The 26,369-nt window shown below is 37.5% G+C and overlaps 1 protein-coding gene across 1 annotated transcript in view; it reads left to right on the top strand.

The window, feature by feature from the left end:
- MRPS31 (mitochondrial ribosomal protein S31) overlaps positions 1 to 22,137 on the top strand; it is a 30,732-nt gene extending 8,595 nt beyond the window's left edge. The window contains exons 4-7 of the mRNA XM_077810722.1: positions 5,595 to 5,744; positions 10,123 to 10,199; positions 15,236 to 15,379; positions 20,837 to 22,137. Of these exons, the coding sequence (XP_077666848.1) occupies positions 5,595 to 5,744; positions 10,123 to 10,199; positions 15,236 to 15,379; positions 20,837 to 21,102 (637 nt within the window). The 3' untranslated portion in view covers positions 21,103 to 22,137. The remainder of the gene's footprint in view (positions 1 to 5,594; positions 5,745 to 10,122; positions 10,200 to 15,235; positions 15,380 to 20,836) is intronic.
- The last annotated feature ends 4,232 nt before the right edge of the window (positions 22,138 to 26,369 follow it).

The raw sequence follows: 26,369 nt of genomic DNA, 5'->3' as shown, positions 1-26,369 counted from the left end.
TATACTCTACTGTACCATTCCATGTTTTTTTATAATATCTGCTGTTCCTAAGTAATAGTTCCAGAGCTTGCTGTTCTGCTGCTCATAGCTTTCCCAAGTAACAGCAGCAACATGAATTTGACAGTTTCACTCCCTCCTACAAAGTTCTGAATAGAAGCAGTGAAAGCTAACTAGAATCTAGTTAATTACATTCTGCTGCTGCTTAGTTTAACTAAGAATTACCAGAGGCACCAGAACAGTCTGTGGTTTGGAAGACACTGCTATATTAGTGAGCATTTCATTCACATTTTTAAGATTAACTTCAGTCGTCATTATTATTATTTATATTACTTCCTTTGTAGTGGCATCTAGAGAGGTCAGGCCTCAATGTGCTAGATACTATATACACAGGATGAAAAGTTGGTTTCTGCCTCAGAGCCTTTTCAGCCTAAGTAAAAGGGTTTGAAACCGTTTTTTTTTTTTTTCTCTTTTTAAATGAAAGCTTGAGTCCTGCAGAAAGTGAGAGCTGAGGTCCCCACACTGGCCAGTGGAAGCTCTGTACTCATTCATAAGTGGATTTTTCAAGCCCTGCTTGCCATGTGTAAGAGAACTCATTATAAGGGTTTAGAAGACATGGTTTTCCTCCCCCGCCCCACGTATTCAGCGTTGTACAATTGGCTGGGTGCAATATGGCTGGATTACCTTTTTTTTTTTTTTTTGAAGCATCAAGTATTGGTCGCTTCTGAGACAGGATACTGGACTAAATGGACCACTGGTCTGAGACAGTAGATACTTTATGTAAAACACTTGAAATACCTACACAAGCAAAAGAACCGTACAATACAACATTGTTACTATAAATCAGAATGTTGTTCAGATTTACAAGGAGGTATTAAGTTATAATAAAGATGATATAATTATAGCCAAAAAGTCTTAGCTTATATTGTGCTTTGCATACATTCTGCCCTCTGGGTGTCACTGTTGTACAGTTTTCTCCCATCAGTTTGTTTTGTAGACATACTGAGGACAGCATTTCCACAAGAAGGGGGGAAAAAATTAATGATACAGGATTTTTTTTTTTTTTTTTAGTGCGGGAAGAAGTTTTGCTTAATGGAAATTACAACACCACCATAGGAAAATAAATTCAGCAATATTAAACATTAGAATTAAATAAACAGAAGGAAAGGAATTCCAAGCTAAAGCTAAAATGCACCCCGAATTCTCCTTCTCTTGTTTTTTAACCCATGTAGTGCACATGATCATTCCTGTTCAGATGTATCTGCAATACTTACTGTGGATTGGATGGAGTTTCAGTTGTTGTGGAAGGAAGTCAAGCCACAAATATCTTTCTGGTTTTGTTTTTGGTTAATTTCTTGTTTCTTTTCCAACGTGTTAGAGGAAATGTGTATCGGATGAACAACATGATTGGCATAATACCATGCAATCATTTGTTTTAAAAACTATTATGAAAACATATTTGCTCCCCTTTCATGCATCAGTGACACAAGATTAGGACCCTAGCTCTCCAAAATTGTGACACTGTGGGCTTTGTGTGTTAGATGCCCAGCATAGCCAGAAGAAAGTTTGGCCAGTTGTGCAAAACCTCAAAGAGAACTGCTCAGAGGGAGTGTGATCTCCATATAGTAGAACAACATTCTGTCATTTTAGCATGCTTGCCAAGTAAAACAGTTGGACTGGGCAGTCTGTGACTTTACTTCTGGCAAGGGGAAGACTGCATGATGCTAGTCAGACCCTCAGAAAACTTGTGAATTTTCTGGATCAACTCTAGGTCATAAATGCCAAGAATAACAAAAGTTCAGTTCTTCTGCATCTCTCTCATTTTACTAATTATTTTCTGTTAATGTTAATGTCAGATTTAAAATTAACCTTAGAAAATCAAGGTTCTGAACATTTTAGGGCATCTTTTTGTTAGTAGTTACTTTGAAGAGCTCTTCTGATATAAACCATCCAAAAGAGAATGTTTAAATATGTTTTCTGCACTCTTCAAGCATTGCAATGGTGGAAATATATATTGCATTTAGGTATCCAAAGCTTGCGTTCTTGACCTAATTTCTGTTCTTTTAATACCACACCTGTTCCCTTGAAAAGAGGCTTTTATCTCGTAAAACTCATACACTGTATTTTAACTGATTTTTATCGTTTTCACTTGCACTGTCCCAAAATCTAATAATGACTTTTGGCTTTTAACAGTCCCTCTCCGTAAAGGCATAGACACAACTTTATATCTAAAGAGTTCTGTCACCATAACTACAATCCTTGTTGAGGGTAGTAACCAGTGCGAATTGACACACATATATGGCCAAGATTCTCCAATTTTTATCAAAATAATAATACTAAGGTGTTGCATTTAGATCTCATGCCCTGACAATAATTGAAATGGGGGAAACAACAGCAGCCCTGAAAAGTCATTAGTTTTCCCACCTCCCATTAGGACATCATCTGGCCAAGGCCTACCAAACCTTCCTAAGCCAAAGACCTGACTGGAGCTCCCTAACTCCCAAGAGATAGACAGACCCGTGATCCCATGCAAACTACTGCTTGCTGCACCTTTCATTAAAAGTTCAGGTGCTCTTACAGATCTTTGCCATACACCCACCTTCCCATGCTAATGGAGGTTATCTTCTAGTTTCTTAATCAAAATGTTGTGCAGTACCAAAAAGACATCTAAGTATATTATGTTGACACTTTCTTTTTCACCCAAACTTGTAATCTCATATAAAAAAGAAAAATCAAGTTAATTTGACAAGATCTGGTTTCCGTAAACCCTTGTTGAATGGCATTATTTATATTACCTTCGTTTAATTCTTGATTAATCAAGTCCCTTATCTGTCATTCCAGTATTTTGGCCAGGGTCTATTTCAGGCTGACAGACCTATAATTAATTACCTGGTTCATCCCATTGACCCTTTTTAAATACTGGCACAATGTTCTCTTGCCTTTCTTCTAGAACAGTGGTTCTTAACCTTTACTGCAGCCTGCACCCTTTCAGTTCTCCAAATATAGTCTCGCACCCCTTTTAAAAAATCATTGAAGTAGGTCAGTTCTTTAAACCTAGATATGTTTTTTGTTTGTATATTACAGTAATCGTTAAATGTATAATGTGAATAAATACATAGGTTTGATGAAACAAAGTAGTTGTACTTACGTGCCTGTGCTTAATTCGTGTTTTCGATGATTTACCTAATAATCTGGCATGTCTCGCACCCCCAGAAAGGATATCTTGCACCCCCTGGGGGTGCGTGCACCCCCGGTTAAGAACTACTGTTCTAGAACTTTCCCAGTGTTCCAAAAGTTACTGAAAATCAACGTTAGCAGACCAGAGAGCTCCTCAGTCAGTTATTTTAAAATCTCAGATGCAAGTTATTTGAACCTGTTGATCTAAAAAATCTAACTTTTAGTAGCTGCTGTTTCACATCCTCCTCGGCTACTGTTTAAATGGAAAGTATTCCGTCATTGTGACATAACTACATCATCTGGCTTTTTCTCAAATACAGAACTTCTGCCTTTTCTGGATTATCATTAAGGGTGTGAGTCTTTCAAGGAGGTCCCAGAAGTCACGGATTCCGTGACTTCCCTGGACCTCCGTGACTTCTAGTGTGGTTGACCCTGTGGCCGCCCACGCCTACTGGAGTGGCAGTAGCAGTGATGGGGCCCCGGGCTGCCCCCCGCCTGGAGTCTCTCTTCTCTTTCTCCTCCCTCCCTCCCCTCTCCCCCCGTCCCAAGAGCAGCAGCAGCGTCCAGCGGAGCACTCTCCTCCCTCCTCCCCCAGCATCTAAGATTTAGTAAGGGGTATTTATAGTAAAAGTTATGGACAGGTCATGGGCTGTCACTTTTTGTTTATTGCCCATGACCTGTCCATAACTCTTACTAAAAATATCTGTGACTAAATTGTAGCCTTTAATTATCATTGACAAGTCTACCATTTCCATATGATTCATATTTATGGCTATCAACTTTACCTTTCTTACATTTGTTATATCTGTTTGTTCTTTTTTTTTTTAAAGCTACTTTCACTTCTCCACTAAATCAGGTTGGTGTTTTAACCAGTTGACCTTTTTTCTCACTTGTGGAATGTGGCTTTTTTGGCACCTAGTAAAATGTTCTTAAATAATTACCATTTACATTTTTCTGTTTAAAGTCTTCCTCTCAACTGATTTGGGTCGTAACTATTTTCAACTTTGTGAAATTGACCCTTTTAAAGCACCAAGTATATACCAGCTGTTACTTGTATGGACTTTATTCGGTTCGCACGTAAATTGTGATCAAATTATGATCACTTGTACTTAAGCTGCCACTAGTTTTTAGTTCTGCAATCCATTCCTATCTGTCAAGGTGATGTCTAATACAGAGTTCCCCTGTGTTGAATTTAACACTTTTTTGAGTTAAGAAATTGTCATCTGAAATATTTAGAAATTCTGAGAACGTTTTAGTACTTGAAGCATGAGACTTCCAGCGTAAGTTGCTCAGATTGAAGTCCCCCAGGATAGTGCTTCCCCTCCCTCCCCCCCCCACACACATCGTAGGTAGGCATGTAAGGAGATGGTCGTCCTGTTCTCTGGTGTGATTTGGTGGTCCGTAGCGCAGACAAAGTAGTATCCAATCTTGGTTTTTTTTTCTCTCTCAGTACATTGATCAATATTGTTTTCTTCTTTCAATTACTCAGAAACAGGTAATGCCATTTTTGACAGTGCCCTCCTGTATCCCTTTTGGCCACTTGATCCTTACTAAATCAGTTTTATCCATTGGTTTTTTTTGTTGTTGGTTGTTTTTTTTTTTAACATTTCAGTAGTGCAAATCTACCTACTAGGTTTCATTAATACCAACTAGATTGAATTTTTCCTTATAGATGAACAATTCTGGTTCCTTTTGTTTATTATCCTGGGTGTATAAGCAATTAAAGAATTTTTCTTCACATTCCTTGGTGCATTGATTGATTAACTTTGTTCTCAACATCTTGATATTCTGTTAAATGAGTGCTCAATAGTTCCCGCTTCTCACCCTCTACTTTTGTTGTTAGTTTAATACCCTTCTGACTACTCTAGCCAGCCATTCTCCTATAAAATTGGTTCCTCTTCTGTGGAGATGGAAGCCATCCAAACTATACAGACCCTTTTCCCCATAGGTGAACCAGTGTTCCTCACACCAAATCCCTCTACCTCCAAGCACAGGATCTGTAGCTATGATCTTTTGAAACTCCCGTTTGCTGCACGTTTGCATTAATGTCTAATGCAGTCTCTGAACATAGTATATGGCAGCATGAAATAAGATAAAAATATTTCAATTTGCAATTCAAAGAACGTTCATCATTGGATTTTCTCTTCAAGGAGGGCAGTAACTGGCATATGTTTGCTAAGTTGAAATTATGTTTTTGTTAAATTTAGAAAATAGCAGGTAAGTGGTATTTTCTTTATTCTAAAAAACAAGACTTCTTCAGAATGTTGACAGATGTTTTGTGGAAATGTCTAGTTCTTCCATATAGTTTGCACAATATAGGCTTATTTGGAATAATTTGCCTTATTAAAACATGTAACTAAGCTTGCTACCTTTTTCATACTGTGGAATTTTCATTGTTCTACTTGTCTTTTTGATATCAGCAACGTTATTGCAGACATGAAGATTGGGAAACGCCGTCTCACCCGTGGTGTATCCAGGCCATCCAGTCAAATTTCATTTGATGATGATGATGATGGGCAAGGTGACATGTTTCAAAGAGGTATCCTGTCTGAATTTGCTGGAAGTAAAAGGTACTCTCTACTTGCCTGTTTTCTCTTTGTGTTCCTTCCCCCAATAAAATACTGACCAGTTAAGTTTTTAAATTCTAGTAATAAAGAAACACCAACTATACTCCTAAACGTCAAAGCTAAAGAGTTCTCTGAGTTTCTACATCTTCCACAAAAATGCATCTATATCTGGAATGTGGAGTCAGCATTATACCAGGGGTGGCCAGCCTGAGCCTGAGAAGGAGCCAGAATTTGGCAATGTACATTGCCAAAGAGCCACAGTAATATGTCAGCAGCCTCCCACCCACCAGCAGACCCACCGATCCACGCCTCCTCCACCCGCCCTGCGCCTCCCAATTAGCTGTTTTGGGTGTGCAGGAGGCTCTGGAGAGTGGGGGGAGAAGCGAGGGCACTGCAGGCTCAGGGGAGGGGGTGGGAAGGGGTGGAGTGGGGGCAGGGCCTGTGGCAGAGCCAGGGGTTAAGCAGTGAGCACCCCTGGCACATTGGAAAGTTGGCGCCTCTACAAGGAGCAGCATATGAACTTCTGAACAGCCGCATGTGGCTCGAGCCACAAGTTGGCCACCCCTGCATTATACTGTAGGAAACAAAAGAAAATGTGTTTCTTACACTATAAGTAGTTTTTTTTTTTTTTTTTTCCCCCAAACATAGTATTAAAGTTGATTAGTGTAAGAACATAATTAATTTTAATAAGCTGATCAAAGTAAATGCAATTTTTGGGAATTAAACCTGATTGTTGCAAATCTTTAGTGCTAATATATAATCTACTTTTTGACTTTGCTGTTCAAGTGTGTTTTGAATGTATCACTTATGCACAATATTTTACATCTCATTCTCGATCATCTTATGGGGATGGGCGGAAAAGCTTTAAAGTGCTACTGTCATTTGAAGGAACACTTCGAAAAATGTTCTGGGTAGAAATATTTCACCAATTGAGGGTTTTGTTTTTTTTTCCTCTTGCTAAGGAAAATAGGAACTTTGCACCTGAGTCATTTCTTTAGTTTACTGTCGCCCCAGGCATCAAAATTGTCTACCATGGACCTAATGATTTAAAATGGTGACTTGAGAGTTCTCCCTGAAAATGACTGTGCCTTTTACTGTTGGTGTCCTTTTTTTTTTTTTTTTTAAATTAACCCAGGCTCTTTTTACTCAGTTAATAGAGCACCCTTACTTTGTTATACTGTTATCTGTTCTCTCATCCTGTAGTCTGTCCCTAAAATACACTGTCTACATGGCATCCTTACAATCACTTGTCTTAGGACATGGTTCCCAAACTTTAACAACTTGTGAACCCCTTTTACTAAAATGTCAAGTCTCGCGAACCTCCGCCTAAAAACGAATATTTCCAGGGATTTTCTCCTTTACTTGAGTATAAATTATAAAAGCAGTGCTCTTGGAAATATAAAATTTGTTCTTATGACATACTTATTACACACTATTTTTTATTATTTATCATTACAATATTTTTATTACATTATGAAAACACCAATACTCTTCCAAGATCTCACTTCCATAGCTTGTCTCACTTTGAATAAGCCTGTTATAAGTCAAGGCTCCTAGGTTTCATCAAGGAGTATCAGATGAGGAACAGCATGAAGGGATTTAAGGAGCCAGCTGAAAGAGTTCCTCCTACACAAGCATTCAGGTCTTGAGCAGTCCAGGCAAACAACACACGTTACAAGCAAGCTTAAACTTGTTCTTTGTAATGATTTTAAAAACAATACTAGCTGCCTATTTAATTTTAAAGACAGCAAAAAATATCCACCTCCCTTTCCATTTCTTATAAGGAATCTTGAAGTTTAAATCTCGTCAGTGTGATAGATATGCTTGCTTTGATCTGCTTAGCTCTTGGAAGTCCAGAGGCTCCAGGCTGCTGGCCCCGTGCTGCCCGGGGTCTCTAGGGACAGCTCTGTCCGCCATTCGGGAATTTTTTCCTGAGAACCCCCTGTAACATTTTGCGAACCCGAGTTTGGGAACCACTGTCTTAGGGTATTTCTCCCCGCATTTCTATTCCCAATAAGATTAATGCCTTTTAAAATTAACTAAATCTGACTTTAAGTGGAGTTAGTGGGTTAGAAGTTTAGAGAACCATGTTTATTGGCATATATGTGGGAAATTTGGAAGGCAAGATTTGCATAACTGAGAAATAAACATTCCTGGGTCAGTAGCTGTACAATATCCTTGCATTCCTTGGCTGAGACAGATTTATTTCAGTATATCAGAAAATTATGATTTTAAGTGAGGAACAAACAGGAGCATATGAATTCCAAAGCCATGTAGATCATACTGTAAAAACCCAAAGGCAACGTGCAGTTATATCATCAGAAAACATCTGTAGATGCTGAAATGTTTCTAAGTAATATGATTTTTTCTGATTTTTGGCAATTGTTTTATGTGGGAGTTAGAAAAGTATCTTGAAGGGAGAGTTTCATGTAGTTGGGAACAGTACATAATGGCTCCACTTCTCAACCCCCAAAATGCAGCAAGTGATGGAGAGGGAATCGACCAGGCTGAGACTGGAGAACAGGGAACTGAACAAGGGAAGAGAATGAGCCCTCATTGACTTGTACAGAAACTTTTGCCCCAAGGTTTTCAGTGTTCTTGGGGAGCTGTAAATGATGCCAGTGTAAGGAGCAGAATAACTAAATGCATTGTGAATTTTTGAATGGTTCAGTAGCCTGTTACCTTTAGGCTGAGGATATTAATTCATCCTAGGCTGGTAGAGACTGAAAGTCATTTCATTATGATACAGTAAGAAAGTGACAGTACTTGAGTGGATCCCAGTAGTCTGATTTTGTTTGTTTGGTAAAAATTGTTGCAACATGTAAAGAAGTAATGTAAACTAAAAGCAACTTAGAATATAGACAATAAAAACAGCTGATATAGAATTGGTCAAACAGCTTACAATATTTTAATAAAAAGAAAGTAAAATATGTTTTGCAATGCATTTGAAAACATTCCCTCTGTCACAAATTATGAGTTCTCTGACCCTCTGGTGTAGTTGTATGAACTGTTCATTATGCAGATTTCAACTACCAGTCTCAAAGTTCAAATTTTTTCCTGTGGGTATACAATTCTAATAATCAAATATACCCTGTTGTTAGTGTTCCCAGGGAAGGTTAGGAGAAAATGGGTAAATTGAGTTAGCAGATCTCAACAAAATGGGTGCTGCTGCTTTATAGTAACTTGAACTAGTAACTTTATATGTAAGTGTTTTGTTCCAAATCCTGCCGGCATCTGCTACTAACATTATTGGAAGTTATGAACAGATAGGAAAATGTAATCCCAAATCTGTTTAAATTCCACATTCTTCTGAGACTGTGTAATAGATCCAGGGTAGCTACGTTAGTAATATGTAATTTGACAAGATCAGATTTGCCATAGTAGTTGTGGCCTTCAGAAATCTGCTGGAAAGCAGAGGGATGAAATTTAAGGGCAGGAAAAGCAAGTGTTGCTTGGGCAACAATGAATAAAACAAACGAACGCTAGAATTTCATTGGAAATGTACACAAACAGGAAAGGTTAAATGATTAAAGAAATCATTTGTTCTAAATTACAATGAACTAATTTTCTTGTTTATTTTGTATTATCTGAAAATTCACTTTGACTGGTTGAGGGGAGAAGACCAGCTGTTTGAGTTTTTAATTTAGAATTCAAATATAGTTTGACTGCTCTTATTAAAGATACGTTTGCTCGTTGAATATCTTTCTTTTTTTAAATAAAGAATCCTATTAAGTGTGACGTTGATGTTTTGCAAAAAAAAATCCAAATATATTTTACTATCCAGAAGAGAGCCCCGAAATGACACTGTTTAGACTATAGCTTATCACAACAGTTTGAGTGTTAGTCATGTGGCAGAGAGGAAAGGGTGGATACATAATCTTCCAAAAAGGCTGTTTACTTCATAAATCAGGGTTAGTTTGATTTTAGCTGTTGTCTTTTTTCCTGAATTGTGAAATATTTTGTGTGGTAGAACAAAAACATTAAAAAAAAAACAACAAGAAATGCACTTTCTAAGAACTATCTATTACTAAGGTACCATGGGCTGATAGCATTTGACTTTATTAAGATTCCTAAATATGTAAATAGGAGTAAATCAAATGTAAATTAATGGCAATTATACTAATTACCTCACAGGAAAGTATGTTGGGAGTCTGGCTCCAGTGTTTCATTAATTGCATTGTAGAGCAGTAACTCAAATGCAATGTTTTGTCTTTTGGTTACCAAGTCTAAAGATTTAGTAGAATAGTCAATATGTTGGTATTTTTTGTTTCCAGGGGATGGTTGACTTTCGTTCAATAAGCATATTCTGTGTTTTGTAAGCCTAACTTTAAACTGGCTGTGTTGTGAAATGTCAAATATCATTTGTCTTCCTTGTTTATAGAAGAGGGCTTCACCTAGGAAGGAGGCTTAATATTTTCCCTGTTTCTCCCACTGTTACAGAAGGGACACCTGAAGCAGGTTAGTGGAAAAGCAACAACAAAAACCCAAATGGAGGAAATTCTTCAAAAAATAGAGAAGTTCGCTGTCTCATGGAAGAGAGGGGTTGGCTGCTACCTTGCTGGTTTCAAACCTGGTCATAAGTTAATGTGTGGTCTAAATCTGGTCATTGGTAGGCAAGACTTCTACACGGTGTTATGGAATAATAGGTTTTGATCCTATATCAGGACTAATGTACACGAAGTTATGTGGTAAAGCCGACCTGTGATGCTACTTGCCAGTGTTGTCGGTGTTTCTTCCATGAGCACTAAAATTCCCCCAAATTTTCTCAGTAGAAAATGTATACTTGGTTTACCCTAGTTCTTAGTAGACGTTTGTCCATATTGCAAAACTATTGCACTAGATCTTGCTCCGAAGAGGCTTGAGACTACTGTCACAGGGGAAACTGGACAGGATTGAAGTGTACTGTCAGAATTCTGAGAACCTTGCTGTGATTTCCTGGATAAACTATGCTTAGTTTTACCTGGTGTAGATAATCCCTCACATGTATGAACTTCAAACACATACAGAAATCTTATTTAAACAAAAACAACAGAAAACCCTTTAGCTGTATCACTCTGTTATATCAACAAATATTACCAGCTATGCAGGGTCAGGCCTGATTGGTGCATGGATGGGATACCCTTCCAAAAATGAAGGCCAGAGTGGGTGTATGATTTAGGGGTTAAAGCTCAGGACTGGCTTTCCCCACTGTCATTGAATGGTCAAATCACTTAAGTTGTCTCTAAGTTTCCCTTTCTGTAAAATGGTACAATAATGCCTTGTAGGCAATGAATCAGAATTCACTGATTTTTATAAAATACTCTGAATTCCTTTGGGGGGAAAAAAGGCACTGTTGCATTGCAAAGTGTTACAATCAAGTGTAAAACTCAAGGCTGCAGAAATAGTGTTTGATTCAGTAGATGGCACTCTTCTCTGCAGATCAGTAAAGAGCCCATTTCAGGGTTTGTGGTTTTGTTTTTAGGGTTTTTTAAGACAAGGAGTGTTAGTTCAACAGCTTTGACCAGCTCCTAGTTTGGGTAGTCTTGTCTCCATTAATTTCTCCCTGCAGTTTCAATTGTATAGCTTCTTTATTTCCTGTACTAAAATGTCACATAGTGCCATTTCATAGATTCTAAGGCCAAAAGGGACCATTGTGATCATCTAGTCTGATTTCATGTATAGCACAGTCCATAGAACTGCCCCACAATAATTCCTAGAGCATATATTTTAGAAAAACATCCAATCTTGATTTAAAAATGGTCAGTGATGATGATGAATCCACCATGACCCAGGGTAAACTGTTCTAGTGGTTAATTACTCTTATTGTTAACAATTTACACCTTATTTCCAGTCTGAATTTGTCCAGCTTCAATTTCCAGCCTTGGATCATGTTATACCTTTCTCTGCTAGATTGAACAGCCCATTATTAAATATTTGTTCCCCGTGTAGATACTTAGTCACTCCTTAACCTTATGTTTGTTCAGTTGAACAGATTGAACTCTTTGAGTCTATCACTAGAAGGCATGTTGTCTAATCCTTTAATCCTTCTTGTGGCTATTCTCTGAACCCTCTCCAATTTATCAACATTCTTCTTGAATTGTGGATACCAATATTCCAGCAGCGGTTGCACCCGTGTCAAATACAGAGGTAAAATAACCTCTCTGCTCCTACTTGAGATTCTACTGTTTATGCACCCCAGGATTGCATTAGCTCTTTTTGGCCCAAACATCACACTAGAAGCTTATGTTCAGCTGATTATCCACCAGGATCCCCACATTCAGACACAAGGCTTCACAGGAGAGTGTTCCATATTGTCAAGCAGCGGCTGATTTTACTGAATGCAGTCACCTCTGGGATGGAATGTGAGCATTGTTTAACAGAATACTGCAATTGTCTCCTTTAGGAATCCAATTAGTATATATGTAAGATTATTAGGTCAGTAAAAAAGGGCTGATTTTAAAAATGTTGCCCATTCTGATTTTACATATATTCTTTTAAATTACCCTTCCAAAAATACATATTCAGATGGTTAAATTTTGGGTTGAATCAAGCATGTTTAGGCATAATGACTGGTGTTTAGTTTTTTTTGTTTTGTTTTTGTTTATAAGTAACCCTTTGAACTAGCTTGTACACAGCCTTATAAAAAGCAGAACTGCAAATGTTATTCATACTATTTAAAGACCCATATACTATTTATGTATACCCTAATTTATAAATAGACCATAGCACAAGTAAAACTTGAAAGCAAGGGAACTTTATGGGGTTTGTCATAAGATCTCAACAAGGATGCCTCTTTCAGTTTTTTAACAGCATTTCCTTGTCTAATTCCCAGTAGCAGTGAGGAAAGCTACAATAGATTTCAAGCCAGAAGCCATATTACACAACTGTATTGACTAGAAGTCTCATTGCAAAACAATTTTTTCCTTAATAGGAGGAAATACCAATAAGCTATTTGATTCCTTAACTTATTTCCCCTTGTTTTCTTCTTGTTAGCTCATATTAGTGCAGATATTGAACTAAAACGTTGTTTAGACCCACTGTGAATGCAAGTTCCTTGTCAAGTGTTAATATTCAGGATTTCAAAATAAATATTCAAGTGGAAAATCAAGGGGAAACTGTTTAAAGACTGTTAAATCTGTAGAGAAAGGAGCATTTTACACTATGCTGTTTTCTGTTCCATAAAGGTAAATGTAAGGTTGTTTTGCATCCAACAGACACACCATGTTTGTAAACTTAAACTTTGGGCCATCCTTTTAAAGAAGATTGCTTAGTAGAAAATTATCAGAATATAATACTTAAAGGATAAAGTAGAAGCAATGATTCCTTTATAATTAATGTTGTAACCCCAGATGTTCCATTACATCTTTTTTTGGGTATCCTTCTAACCTCTCCAAACAAAAGAATATTTACATGAAAATGGGTAACTGATGGGTGTGGCTGAGGCAGAATTTTCTGCCAAGTATGAATTAATTTGAACAAAGGTTTTCTAATTTATCACCCTCAAAATAGAAATGTTCTCCAGAGTGGAAAAGTCTGTGTGTCTGCCATTTTTGTAGCCAAGGAAAAGGAAAGAAAGAGAATTTAGTTTACTGGATTCAACTAGTTGATGTGGTCCACAAGACCAAAGATTAGTTTGTTTGTTTTAAACTACTAACATTTGAAATAGTAAATGTCAGAATGGCTGTGACTCATAAACTATGTGACTTCTGAAGACTTAAGCTTTCATTTTAGGAAACTCCAGCTTGCTTTCTTGCAGAGACCAACATAAAAATGTAAACCCATCGCAAGGGAGGCTTTTCAATGGAAAGGGATAATTTTTCCACTGAAACTAAAGTTAATTAGACAAACCATTATTAAATTGGGACACATTTCTTGAAAAAAAGTCTTCGCAGTTAGAAAATTATTGTAAGGCATTTTTGCCTGATCTCTGCTTCCAAATACCATGCATCTTCTCGCTCTCATGTAGTGGACCGTCATCTGTTGTAGATGGGCAGTGGCTTGTTTTGTGTGCCTGAGAATGAAAAGACATTAAACAGGAAGGAATGTGTCAATGAGTAAAAACGCTGGGTGAGATGAGCACTGCATTGGCCTGCTGCAAGTTATGTAAATGCTAGATATGAAGCCAAGAGATGAGTAAATGAATAGGACTCATAACATATAATGCTTTGGCCAAATTCCAAGGATGTTGGAGGGTTGGGTGATCAATCGAGGGAATACTACAATATTTTAGAAAGGACTGTTTAATGGAAAAGATGACTGGAGTTTTTTTAGCACTTATGAAAGCAAAGTAAACTGTCTGAAGAAGTAACTGCCTCAAAATTAATCTTTCAAGAGAGTGCTTGAGAAAATGCAAAATTATAATTTTTATATATAATCTATAAAAATTTGCATAGAGTATTTTTTATGTGTCTTAAATGCTATATGCAAATATATATATGTTTTTCTAGCACTTCACAATTGAGGTAGAATGACATGGGCCTTATTTTTCAAAAGTTACTAGTGATTTTGGCTGTCTCCTTTTTCAGGTATCCAGCATAAGACATCTGAAAGAGTCAGACCCCTTTAAAGCATGTCAAGTTGGACACCCAAAAACTCTAGTCACTTCTGAAAATTTAGGCCATAGTCCTGGTCTCAAAGAATTTACAGTGTAATCTTAGATAGGGTGATGCGATGTCTGACTGGGGGACAGCAAACACGGAGGGAACAGGGTGTGGGAGGATGAGCATTATAGTGATATAATAGTTACTCAGATCAGTCATGTGCATATCCTTGAGTATAGTTAATATTTTTTTATCATTTAATATTAATTATGACAGTCTCATTTATTGTGGGCATAACACAATATGTGAGTCTTGAGATTATTTAAGGTATATTCCATGAAGGAGGACAACATTTAAGGTAGTGAGATAAATGGGAAGTCAGGATTTCTCCGTCTTGTATGCTAGATTGACTCTGGCTTCCAAAAATCTCAACTGGCAGAAAAGCTGGGCCACCAAACAAGATGGGTGAGGTTCATAGTAAACAACTGGGAGCATTTGCAGATGTGGGCTGCCTTGCTGAATGAGAGCATAATCATGAAATACCAGGAAATCCCTTAAACAAGGTCCTCTTGTGTTTAATAAAGAGTGCATAGACCAAGTTCAGAATTTGAGTTAAATATAAAAACTTGTGACTAACAAAAAGCAGCCAAAATGTGTCAAAAACAGAAACTGTCACATAATGGAAAAAGTTAATTCCTATTAACGTTTGGAAAAGGGGTTAAAATAACTTAGCTGCAATTTTGACAGATCAGTAGGCTAGCTTAATAGTCCTTTGAGAATTCAGTGGGCTTTCATTGCAGAAGCAAACCATGAAATATGGTATTAATAGCTACAACTTAAAATATGTATATCTGAAAGGACCAGCCTTCATTAAGTGTAATAATATTAAACAAAATATGATTAAGTCAATAATTCTCTGGCAAACTGACAGGTCTGGGGTGTATATATATATATATTTTTTTTTTTCTTATTTAGAGTCTTCACCTACACTCTGGGATCTGGAACTTGCTAATCAGATTGCAGCAGTAAATCAAAAGCCACCTCGGAATGGTTTTGAAGAGATGATCCAGTGGACAAAAGAGGGAAAACTGTGGGAGTTCCCTATTAATAATGAAGCGGGTAAGTGTACTGTAGCTTTTGTGGTCTCTTTATATTTGTAGAGAATTAGAGCACCAACTTAATGCTTCAGAGTTTTTTAATAATGTATTTCAGGTATGCCTAGCACATACAATAGTTTACTAATGCTTTTGCTCAAGTAAGCAACTTTAAGCTGTCCTAAGTTACTGAAGCCTCAGATGAAGACATCCTGGAAATTTTGCTATTAGACCCTAATCAAAACTTTAAGGAAAACTGTTTAAATATTAAAAGGAGTTGGGGAAGAAGCTTGATGAAGTTGTGATCACTGAATAGGTCTAGGGCTGTGGCTTGAAATTGCTTAAATCCAACCAAGCTCACTGGTTCTCGGTAGGGTTTTGTAGCTGGAGAATTTCTGCTACTTCTATAGACACTCTAAAGTTAACAAACCAAATATAAAAAGGAAACTAACCCCACAAATCATTTACCTTTTGGTATAGTTTAAATGCTTTCATTGGTGTTAACTCCAGATCCAACCCTCAAAAGGTCACCCAGCTACATAACTTACTACCTCTTACTATAGCATCTTACAGATTACAGATTGATATAATAAGTCATAAAGTCGGTGTCTTTATTAAGATCATAGTTTTTAGTGTCCAGTGAAGTTATGGATGTCTCTGCTGCTATGATGATCATCACCTCCCACAACACAGCTTTCAAGATCCAGGGATCCTACACATGTGGTGTTCATCATCCAAGGCACTTATATAGTGTGTTTTTTTTTTTTGTCTTAATATTTTCCTGTCACCTGTGGGTGAACACTTTTCACAAAGTGATTGTGTATCTCCCCTCTCAGTCCTCATCCTCAAAGGAGACATTAAAAAAAGTGGTCTTAATAAAGCACTGAATTTATGGCTTGTTACAACAATCTGTATCCCACTAACTCCCCTTCTCCTATTACTACAGGGATATTAACAGGCCACTTCATCTTGAATGGTCCCTTAGAATATGTACCATCTATTCAATCTTGTATTTAGCTGTGACACACTTAAGGGCCTTTCCCAGACCTGAAGAAGAGCTCTGTGGAGCTCAAAAAGCTTGTCTCTCTCACCAAGATATATTGCCTCACCCACCATGTCACTCTAATATCTTGGGACTGACACAGCTACAGCAAAACTACGTACAACGATTTACTGAATATTACAGTCAGATTGTTCCCTTAGGCCTGTCTGTTCATAAGCAAAATCAGTCACAACAGTCAGCCACTACAACAGTCAGCCACTCCAACCGTCCCACTGGCTGGACATACATTATACAGTACATAAGTAACCTCCTCCTTTTTTATAGAAGTATCTCTATGTGAAGTTAAACAGCAAGAAAATATAAAGACCATCATGGATGGAAGAGGAAATACAGATATACAGAAAGTGTGTGAACATCCTTTAGATAAGATTTTAATAACTGTAGAAAGTTTGGCAGTGGTCTTAAATCATTAAAGACATAACAAGTTGGTTTCTGGAGGGTGACACTCCTTGAAAATCTGCTATTCTGTGTAGAGTTGTAAATTGCATAATGTGGTTGAGCTGTTTCTTAATGTTCTCAACCTGTTTTGGTAGTTTCTTAGAATTTAATCACTGCTTCCATGAGAATCTATCTGTTCTGTTGTGCACTAATCCAAATATATACTAGTCATGTTTTTTGCAATCTTGTAATCCCTATAGCCAAAGGCATTTCTGATGTTGTAATGTGGCTGGAACTCTGTTTGGGGGTAGTGAATTAGCAAGGAGTCTTCACATATAGTTAAACAAGCATCTTTATTGATTTGTCCACAAAAATTGGTCATGTGGAAAATGCCAACAGAGAGCTTCAAACTTTATCACAGGTCAGGTTGCAAAAATCAGGATGGAATTTATTGGCCTATCAAAGCACCAACTCTGTTTACGTGTCATTAATCACATCAGGTACATCAAAGTGAAATAGAAGGCTTGGGGAAACTCATTAAGTTGTGCCAAATTTGTTGTAATTCTAACAGCCTTACAGAAAAGTGGCACTCATTACCAGTTCTAATTCTAGATTTTGTATCCTTGTTTCTTCAATAGCAGCACATTCCATCACCTAGTTCTGTACCAAGAAATAGGTTTCCTTTTATATACGATAAGCCTGTGGCTATACAGTCCTAAGCAAAATTAAAATGTATCTGTTGTGGGAAGAGATGTGTTCAACTTGGAACATTATAATGGTACCTGAGTTCTTAAACTTTTAAATAAAATATAGATAGGAAAGAAAAAACATGCAATTACTTTTTCAGGCATCCTTCTTGAGCATCCATGTCCTTTTTTAAAATGGTTTGAGCTGTACATCCATGCCTTGATCACATAACTTCTGAATAACTCACTGGGTAAATAGGACAAAATGCATCTTGATTCTCTCCCAATATAGAAGTGCCTCATTTTGAAGAACCAATACTTCTGGATCATTAGTGCTTCAAGGGTTGTAGTGATAGGGTTAAAGGAAATCTTTGCAAACCGAAATCATGTAATTGCGTCTGGCAGCATCTATATGCAAAAGTTCTACCAGTCGTATGTTAGCTGCTTCAGTAATTCTCCAGTTAAATGGTTTTGGCTCAACTAAATGCCAAACTGTGAAGCTATCACACATTTTTTCTAGTTCCTTCCTAAATTGCAAGTGCTCATGTTTTGGGGTTAGGAAGGAACACTACTACTAGAGAGAAATAGAAATTATTTAATAATTTAAAAAAGGGGGTGGGGGGGCAGAAAAGGGCAAAAAATGTTGGCCAGCATTTTTTAAGATCTGAAAAACTTATTTGCCCATTTCCAAAACTCTGATCAGGTTTAATATCTATACTTGGAACTAGTGACTATAGAACCCTACCAAAAGTACCCTTGAACTTCTGTGGAAAGCTACTCATTGAGTGTATAGAACACAGAGGACTTACAATGAGAACATTTTCTTCTGTGTTTTTTATGTAGTGCTTAGCACAATGGGGTCCTGGTCCATGAGTAGGGCTCATAGACGCTACAATAATACAAATAAATGGTAGTGATAATAATAGTCACTGCCTCCGTATTTCACTGTTGCATTGTTCAGATTCTTTTAATAGCAAATCAGTCAATTTTTCTCAGACTTTTATGACCAACAGATTACAGGAATAAGGGGACCCTAGAATCACGAACAATAACTATCAGGATTTCCTGATTCAGGAAACCATGAAGTATTGGGGGAGAAAAGGGGAATTGGAACCCATTGTAGTGATAATTGGAGGATTCCTAGTATTTACAAAGTGGATTTGAGTTTCCAAGCCCAGCGAAAATATGCCTTTGAAAGCCAATATGATCAGTGAAGAAAAAGTTAGCTTCTGGGAAGGGGGAAACATCTGGTTTCTTTGTCAAGGACAAGGGAGATAAAGGTGATGGGTAGCTGGTATTGATAAACACTGCACATATTACTGATGATGCAGTGTGGGAAAATAGACATCCTTTTCCAGCTTCTTCAGGAATTGCAGTGTCTGAAGGAAAAACAGGAAAGAAACCATGGTAACTTTGCGAGTATGGTATACAAGTTGAGAGACACTTCCATGCTACAGTGCTGTGCTGCTGGAGGTTTGGAAGAAGCTGACATGCCATTAATCCTTGCACTAATATGTCTGTCTTTATTATCTTACTTTAATTTTGATGATTAAGGTTATTGCCAAATGTCATATCCTGGTTAGTATCTAAATAATTTGCACTCATTTCTGTGGTACAAACTTCCTGTATTTTATTACCTCGAAGTATTTACCTTTCCGATAATGCAGAGAGAGTTTTCTTTACTATGGTATAAGAGAGAATGAATGTAAGCCTACATATAGTAGTAAAAATTCCAGTCTTCAATATTATGTTCTACTAAGATGGCATGGACCATACTAATGTGCTAATGTACAGAGATGTTTTTCATCATAGGTCACTCTGGTTCTAAGGGTTTTGGCTTGTAAAAGGGTTAGGTGTATTGGAATCACTTAAATACTTTTAAATGTTCTCTTCTAATGTGGGGAAACTGTAGTGCTTATTCACGGCTATGTGGAGGACTAATAACACTCATAGATATGTGATATGCAAGCTTCCACAAATAACGCTGCCAGTATCTCTGTTACAGTACTGGTCATTGGCATAAACATTTTAGGCTTAATTTTGCCAAATTGCTGGGTTTGGGATGTAGGCAAATATCCACTAGATCTTTAACTTAAGACCGATAGTTTTAAAAAAAAAAAAAGTGAAGTCTATCTTGTTCATCTATAAACCAACATTTTACTGTTCTGCAGTCTTTACAAATGTATTACAGCATTCATGATAGTTAATTTTATACCTTATCAAATAATTGCATTAATTAGTGACAGGTTTGGTTTTTTTTAAATCAACTGAAGGGGGGGAAAAAAATCTCTGTGCAGTCACAGACCCCAGTGTGTCTTGATTTCTGGATTGGTAATATGGCCAAATCTCATGGTATTTCTGAGACAACCCCTTTTTTTTTTCTATTCATATTTGAGTTTGTAGACCTCAACATCTTACACTTTGATTTGTGTGTCCTTTGAACACTAGTGTCAAAATACAGAGCAGAAACCAGTGAAATCCACTGAAAAGAGGACTAAAATCACTGCTTGATTGATCTGAGGCATTTTTGGTGAAAGGTCTGTAACAAACCACTATGCCACATAGCTCTGAGATGGAATGCTTTTTAATGTAGTATTTTTGCATTCATCACTGCTAAAGTTAACATCTGACAAAACTTTCAAAATCTTAATTGTGTGTACCTCAACCTATTTGTATTTTTGTGATTGCAAAAGTCTGGAAAGAGTTAAAAGAAGTATTTGAAAATATTCCCTCTTTCAAATTTAATAGTAAAATACCTAAAACTGTGTGAAATATAATGAACATATAAGCATGGAACTCATTCAAGTAACAAATACCTTCAAAGGTAGACTTGTTCCATTTGAACTACCTTGTTTTTTTTTTCTTTAAACCATTTTGCAAAGTTATGCAACCAGTATATTTCTTATTACAAGTAAATGCTCAATTCAGTCTTTAAAAAATATTGCTAGCAGGCCAGCTTTCATAGCCCATAACAAACCAGTGTTTGCATATAATGGAAGAACAGGGTTTTTTGCTAAGGAAATGGATTTCAGAGTCAGGCTTCAATGGCATTACCCAATATGAAATCTAGGTAAAAATTGCCCTCTTAAAGAGAAACAGAAAATGAAAATGAAGAGTTGTGAATGTTGGCATGACATCTTGTGCACTGAAATCTCTCCTATTTGGGGAGGACAGAGGTCGAAGTGTGTGGTATTGGACCTCACCACAGTCCTCTTCCATTCCACTTTTTCTTTTTGTGTACAGCACTGAACTATTAATTCTACCAATTAGAAGGAATTTACATGCAAGACTTAGTGAACACAGACAAGACAAACTGAAATTATGATATAACAGTGTTTTGCAATTCACCTTCTAGGTATTGAAGATGATGTTGAATTTCATGAACATATCTTTCTGGATAAATACCTAGAAGACTTTCCCAAGCAAGGACCTATTCGCCACTTCATGGAACTAGTGACCTGCGGGCTTTCCAAAAATCCATATCTAAGTGTTAAACAAAAAGCTGAGCATATTGAATGGTTCCGGAATTACTTCCAGGAAAAGGAGGAACTTCTTAAAGAGATTGATGATCATGAGAAAGAAACAGACCTTAGTCTTGAAAGGAGGAGTCTATCAAAGTAACAAGTGATCACTTAAAAAAAACAAAACAATTATAGCATTGTCAGTGCATAGTAAAACATTAACACCTGATTTGAAAGATGTAATTGTGTGAACTTTTTTAAAAAAAGCTAAAATTTGCTATTCTTTTCATTTATGTACACAAAATGGAGGGAATGGTCTGCAGCTCATAGATTGTACATAGCAAAAATATCATTAATTCTGTGGTACAAATTCACTGATTGAATATTTAATTCATTTTAAGCCTATCCAAAATAACCAGTAAGTAGATTTTCTCAGAATGGTCTTTATTTTACTGGTTTCTGCTGCATGCATTTTGGAATTTGGAAACTGTCACAGAATCTAGAGATAAGAAAAGGCCAGTAATGTCGTCTACTCCACCCCCCTGCCAATTCAGGATTATTCCTTGTTGCATATTAATATTTTGTGTGGTTTATTTTTAAATACGCTAATTGCGGGTGGGTGATTCCACTGTTTCCCTTGAGAGACTGTGTTCAGTGGCCTAACCTGGTTTACCATCAAGAAGTTGTTTGATTTTTTTTTAAACCTTCTTTCCTCTCCAGTGTTCCCTCCCCTCTGCTCTCTGCAGCACTGTAGTATATTAAAATATTTTACACACACAATGGTAATGTACATGTGGTATATTGTCAAACAGCCTCTCCTGCACTCTGCCCTTAATTGCAGGGTTACTTCAAACATCCCAAATCTGAGCAGCTTCAAACACCTGACGTTTAAAAAAAAAAAAAAATTCAGCCTGCCACAAAAATGCCCTAGAACATGTAATTTAATCCCGACAATCATACTGGATCAGAGCTGGCAATATTCAATCCTGCTCCAGTATCTTGATTAAGTTCTGTTTATCTCCTGCCCTGAAGGGTTAGAAATGGGAGGCTCAGATCTTATCAAGAGGCACAGAGTTCTATTACTTTCTTGTTTTATAACCTTGTCTTCTGCTTTGTTGTACGATATTCTGTGGTGCTCAGATGTTCATGAAATAAATTCCATGTTTTCTCTTGGAGGATCCATGTCTGCACAGTGCTCCAAATCTGTTAAGCACATTTTATGTATTTTTCTTGCCTTCCTGTAGCCCTCTATTATCCTTTATTCTCCCTTAACCCAGGCTCTATTTGATGTTCTCTAGGCTACATTTGTCTCTTTTCTAGCATATTTACAGTCTGATAGATTGTGCACTCTCTCTCGCCTCTCCCCCACATCACTGTAGGAGCTGTTGGCACTGGTGGTCCTAACTTGTTCTCCATACAGTCTGTTGGCTAGTATTTCAGGTACTTACTACTCCTGAAAGCCATGATACAGGAAGCAATAAATCATGCAATGGAGGCAAAATATTAGCTTTGTCATTGTGCAAATGAAATTACCTTGTGCCTAATCACTTTTTTTTACTCAGTCACAAAAGTGCAAATGAAAGAGTCTGATCACATCTGCCTTTGAAATCAGAATTTTATTTGACACCCTGTTATCTTGTAGGGTATAGGTAAGCCTGGTTTCATTTCTTCTTAGTTTTTCTGCATACTGGCTCTTTTGAAGGGAAGTGGCTTTTAAATAGGAGTAGTGAGAGAAGCACGGTTCAAGTTCTGCAGAAATCTTCAGAGACTTCCCGCTCTAGCAGCAAGACCAAGCGGTAGCTGTAACAAAAGTATCTTTGGTGGTAGGTTTGTTTTAATTTTCAGCTCAGTGCCCAGGTGTGTTTTAGGTTTACAACCTGTACCTTGCAGACTTTCACCTAGCCAATGATGCTTGGAGCTGTTCTATGAGAGAGGCCAAAAAGAAAACACACTACTGCTTAAATAATTCTTACTGGATTTTTTTCCCCCAAAACTTGGCGAATTGACTGCAGCTACAATAGCATTTACTTCACTTCGAAATAATTTCTTCTGTCTTCAGTGTATCTTGGCCTGCATTTTACTATGGAAGGCAGGAAATTTTCATAGTTTTAATTCTGAGGGGTTAGATGGTTTAGCTGTGTGTGAGAGTACTGAATCAACAGGTGTTAGTCTGTGGGAACTAGACTGATGTTATCCCTTAGAAAAGGTATAAAAGGAGCTCAGCACTTCGATGACCTCTCAATGGGAGCTGCAGGTTTTCAGCACCTTTGAAAATCAAGCTGCTTCTGTTTAGACTCCAAATCTGTATTTAAACTTCCTAACTGTAGGAAACTAGGTTGGAAAATATTGGTCTAGGTATGTATGTATCGAAGCCTGATTGGGACTGTTCAAAACAAATCAGCATAGTGCCAGTGGTGATGCTTTTGAGTGTCTATACGTGGAGCTACCCCTCATACACAATGGAGTGTTCAACATTGATGCTCCCAAATTCTTAACTTACAGACATAAAAACTGTCTGTCTTTTGCAACTTAAAATACAGAGTTTGAAATGCTAGTCCTCATACTTGGAATAAAACCACCTTTTTATATTGAGTTTATTGGTCCCATCACGGCAATAATCTTTAAACAATGTATTAATTTGTGGGCGTGACATAGTTATGCATTTTTTCAGTGATTAAGTGGTGTATAGATTAGATTTCACATGTCTATAGGATCTATGTTGAGAGTAGAATACCATTAATTTGCCATAGTCTTAAGTTTTCTTTTTTAATGTATGAAGCTGAGGTCTTGTTAATGGATGACTAATGTCCTATCTTTTAGTCCTCTCTAATCATAGAATATCTGGCTTGGAAGGGACCTCAGGAGGTCATCTAGTCCAACCCCCATGCTACCTTAAGAGTCCTGAACCATGTCCCACTTGGGCATCTGCCTATTCTATTTTGTGTGTAGACTGCACTTGTCACTTACAAAAACATTAGTAGTGCAGCAACCTGACCTTGAGCAATGATGGCAGTGATTTTTGTCATCTGAAAGTTCCAGGTTGAGATTCTCGCCTCCTGGGCTGCCGAAGATGGGGCACGTAATGGAGGGGGACATATTTTAAAAGCAGTGGGGATGGCTGTACCACTGCAAAGCAATACATGTAGGTATTATGGCATAAGCCACAGAGTAGGGTTGTAATTGTATTGCCCAAGTCAATCATTAATGGGCTCCATTAAGGTCTACTTGGGGGATATTGAGGAATCCAGTAAAATGTTAAAAGCTCTGTTCAGCAATCGCATTTTGTGAAAATCCTCTCATTGTGTCCAGGCCTACACCAGATTTGGATAGCTTGCCTTCAGAAGTATTCTTTACCCCAGCAAATACACCCAAATGCTTAATGTCAGTCTTCAGGAGTATCTTAGCATGGTGTGGACTGTTTGATTAGACATTAATTGTAATCCTTTGAATGATTACACTTCTATTTATAGTTTTGACTTTCTGCATGAACTTTCACATTTCAAGATGTGATATCAGAAAAAAACAAATTAACAGAAAAGCCCAAACATTCGGATCAGCAAGAGGAGAATCCTAACTTTGAGAGCTCACCTACCTCTCTCTACTTCATTTTACAACTCCTCACATCCTTCTATTTGTTGCTTTCTCCATGCCACCCCACTTAGTGTGTAAATTACACCTGCTTCCAAGGGTGTGTAACCATTAATATCAACTGAATCTGACCACATGCCTGCTCTGGCACTACAGACATATCAAGTTAAAGATTTCTCAGTAATGATCTCTAGTTCTAATTGAAGGATTACAGCAAATGTGATTAAAATCCCATGAATGGATTAACTATTTACTGTATCAACGTGGTAGAACAGGAGCAGTATGTAAATACCAAGTGTGTGAATCGTGCCAGGGTCGTGCATTTATTTTAGTTTCTAAGAGCTGGTGGGAGGAAGATGCCCTCTATTTTGAAAGCCTCTTTGATCTCCGGTTACAAAACTGATGGTTTTCTTGAAACCAAACGTGAACAAACAGCGATTTGTTCTATCGTGTGAGAATTCAGACACCTGATCTCCAGGCCGCCACTAGCAGAGAACTTGAGGAACAAGTCCTTCACTAGGTTTTCAGGCACCAGTGCAAACCCCTAATGTAGGCACACTTTATACAAAGTGTAGCTTAGATACTCTGATACTACAATGATGAGCATGGTATAAGAACCTATATAGAACAGAATACCCTGCTGCACTGGAGTGGATTGTGTCTACTACAGGGGCTTGCACCCATGCAACTATAAGAGTGGTTGTCCTGATGTAGGCAGTATCTTCATGCTGAATTCCCAACAGGCTTCCAGATAAGCACTGAAAAAGATGGTGGCCTGTTGTACTCCCTTCTGAACAATAGAAGGAGCTGAAATAATTGGGGAAAAGTAGGAGAACAAAATGTTGAATGCTTTCTCAAACTGCCAACTTCTTTTGTTTTAAATCATGCCATTTCAGATGAGGATGATGTTAGTGGTGTTCTGGAGTGCTATTAAAGTCTCTCTTGCTTCACTGATTGCAGAGATAATCGAGTCCCAATATGAAAATAGCTCTTCTTTAAAGCTTCTAATCATCAAAGAAGAAGCTTCAAAAGTGTCATGAAATTTGCAAATGTGGGATCGAGACATACTTCCAATGATGATTCCAAAGCAGAAAGTCCAGATTTATATAGTTTGATTATAATTATAAATTTTAAAACTTCTTCCCTAACACATTTCAGGCACAAAATGGTGTTCAATATGAGATTTAAAGGCCTGATTGTTAAGGAGCCGCTCGGGGAAGCAGGGGACACTCCCTCCTCCAGTGCCCTGGTTGCTTCCAATAATTACAATTTCCATCCCTCACTTTACCCCAGCCTCCCCCTCCTCCTGTTCCCCGTCCAAGCTGTAACATGATTTTTCATAGGTGCTGCAGCTCCCATTGACTTCAACTGAAATTGTGGGTCCTTAGCATCCCTGAAAATCTGGCCCTTGGAGTATTTCCCTCCCGCCATAAGTGTTAGATTTTTGTGAGCAGGTACATAACAAGAGAAGACATGTGATGTGCTGTTGTAAGTGGCTATAGGGCTCTTAAATCTCATAATCCTCTCACCACAAGATGTCAGTGTAGATTTATTTTATCAGATGTAAGGTAGGTGTATTGTTCACCCTACAGATTAAAACACAAACTATTAGAGAAACAATAGGTTTGATTATGCTGTGGGATTTATTCCCTGTGGAGGAGTGGCATCTCAAGAAAGGGAATAATGGAAGAGATGTGCAATCACGCACTAAAATGTGAGCAGTATCCTTTTTGTAACTGGTGGCACATTTTAACACTGAACAAATGCATCACATACAGTTCAATTAATGCTGAAATTGGGGGTGAATTTTATCCCCATCTTCTCTGAAACAAAATGTTA

This window comes from Eretmochelys imbricata, chromosome 1, assembly GCF_965152235.1.
Source record: "Eretmochelys imbricata isolate rEreImb1 chromosome 1, rEreImb1.hap1, whole genome shotgun sequence".
In the NCBI taxonomy this organism is placed as follows: domain Eukaryota; kingdom Metazoa; phylum Chordata; order Testudines; family Cheloniidae; genus Eretmochelys; species Eretmochelys imbricata.
This window is presented reverse-complemented; position numbering and strand designations above follow the sequence as displayed.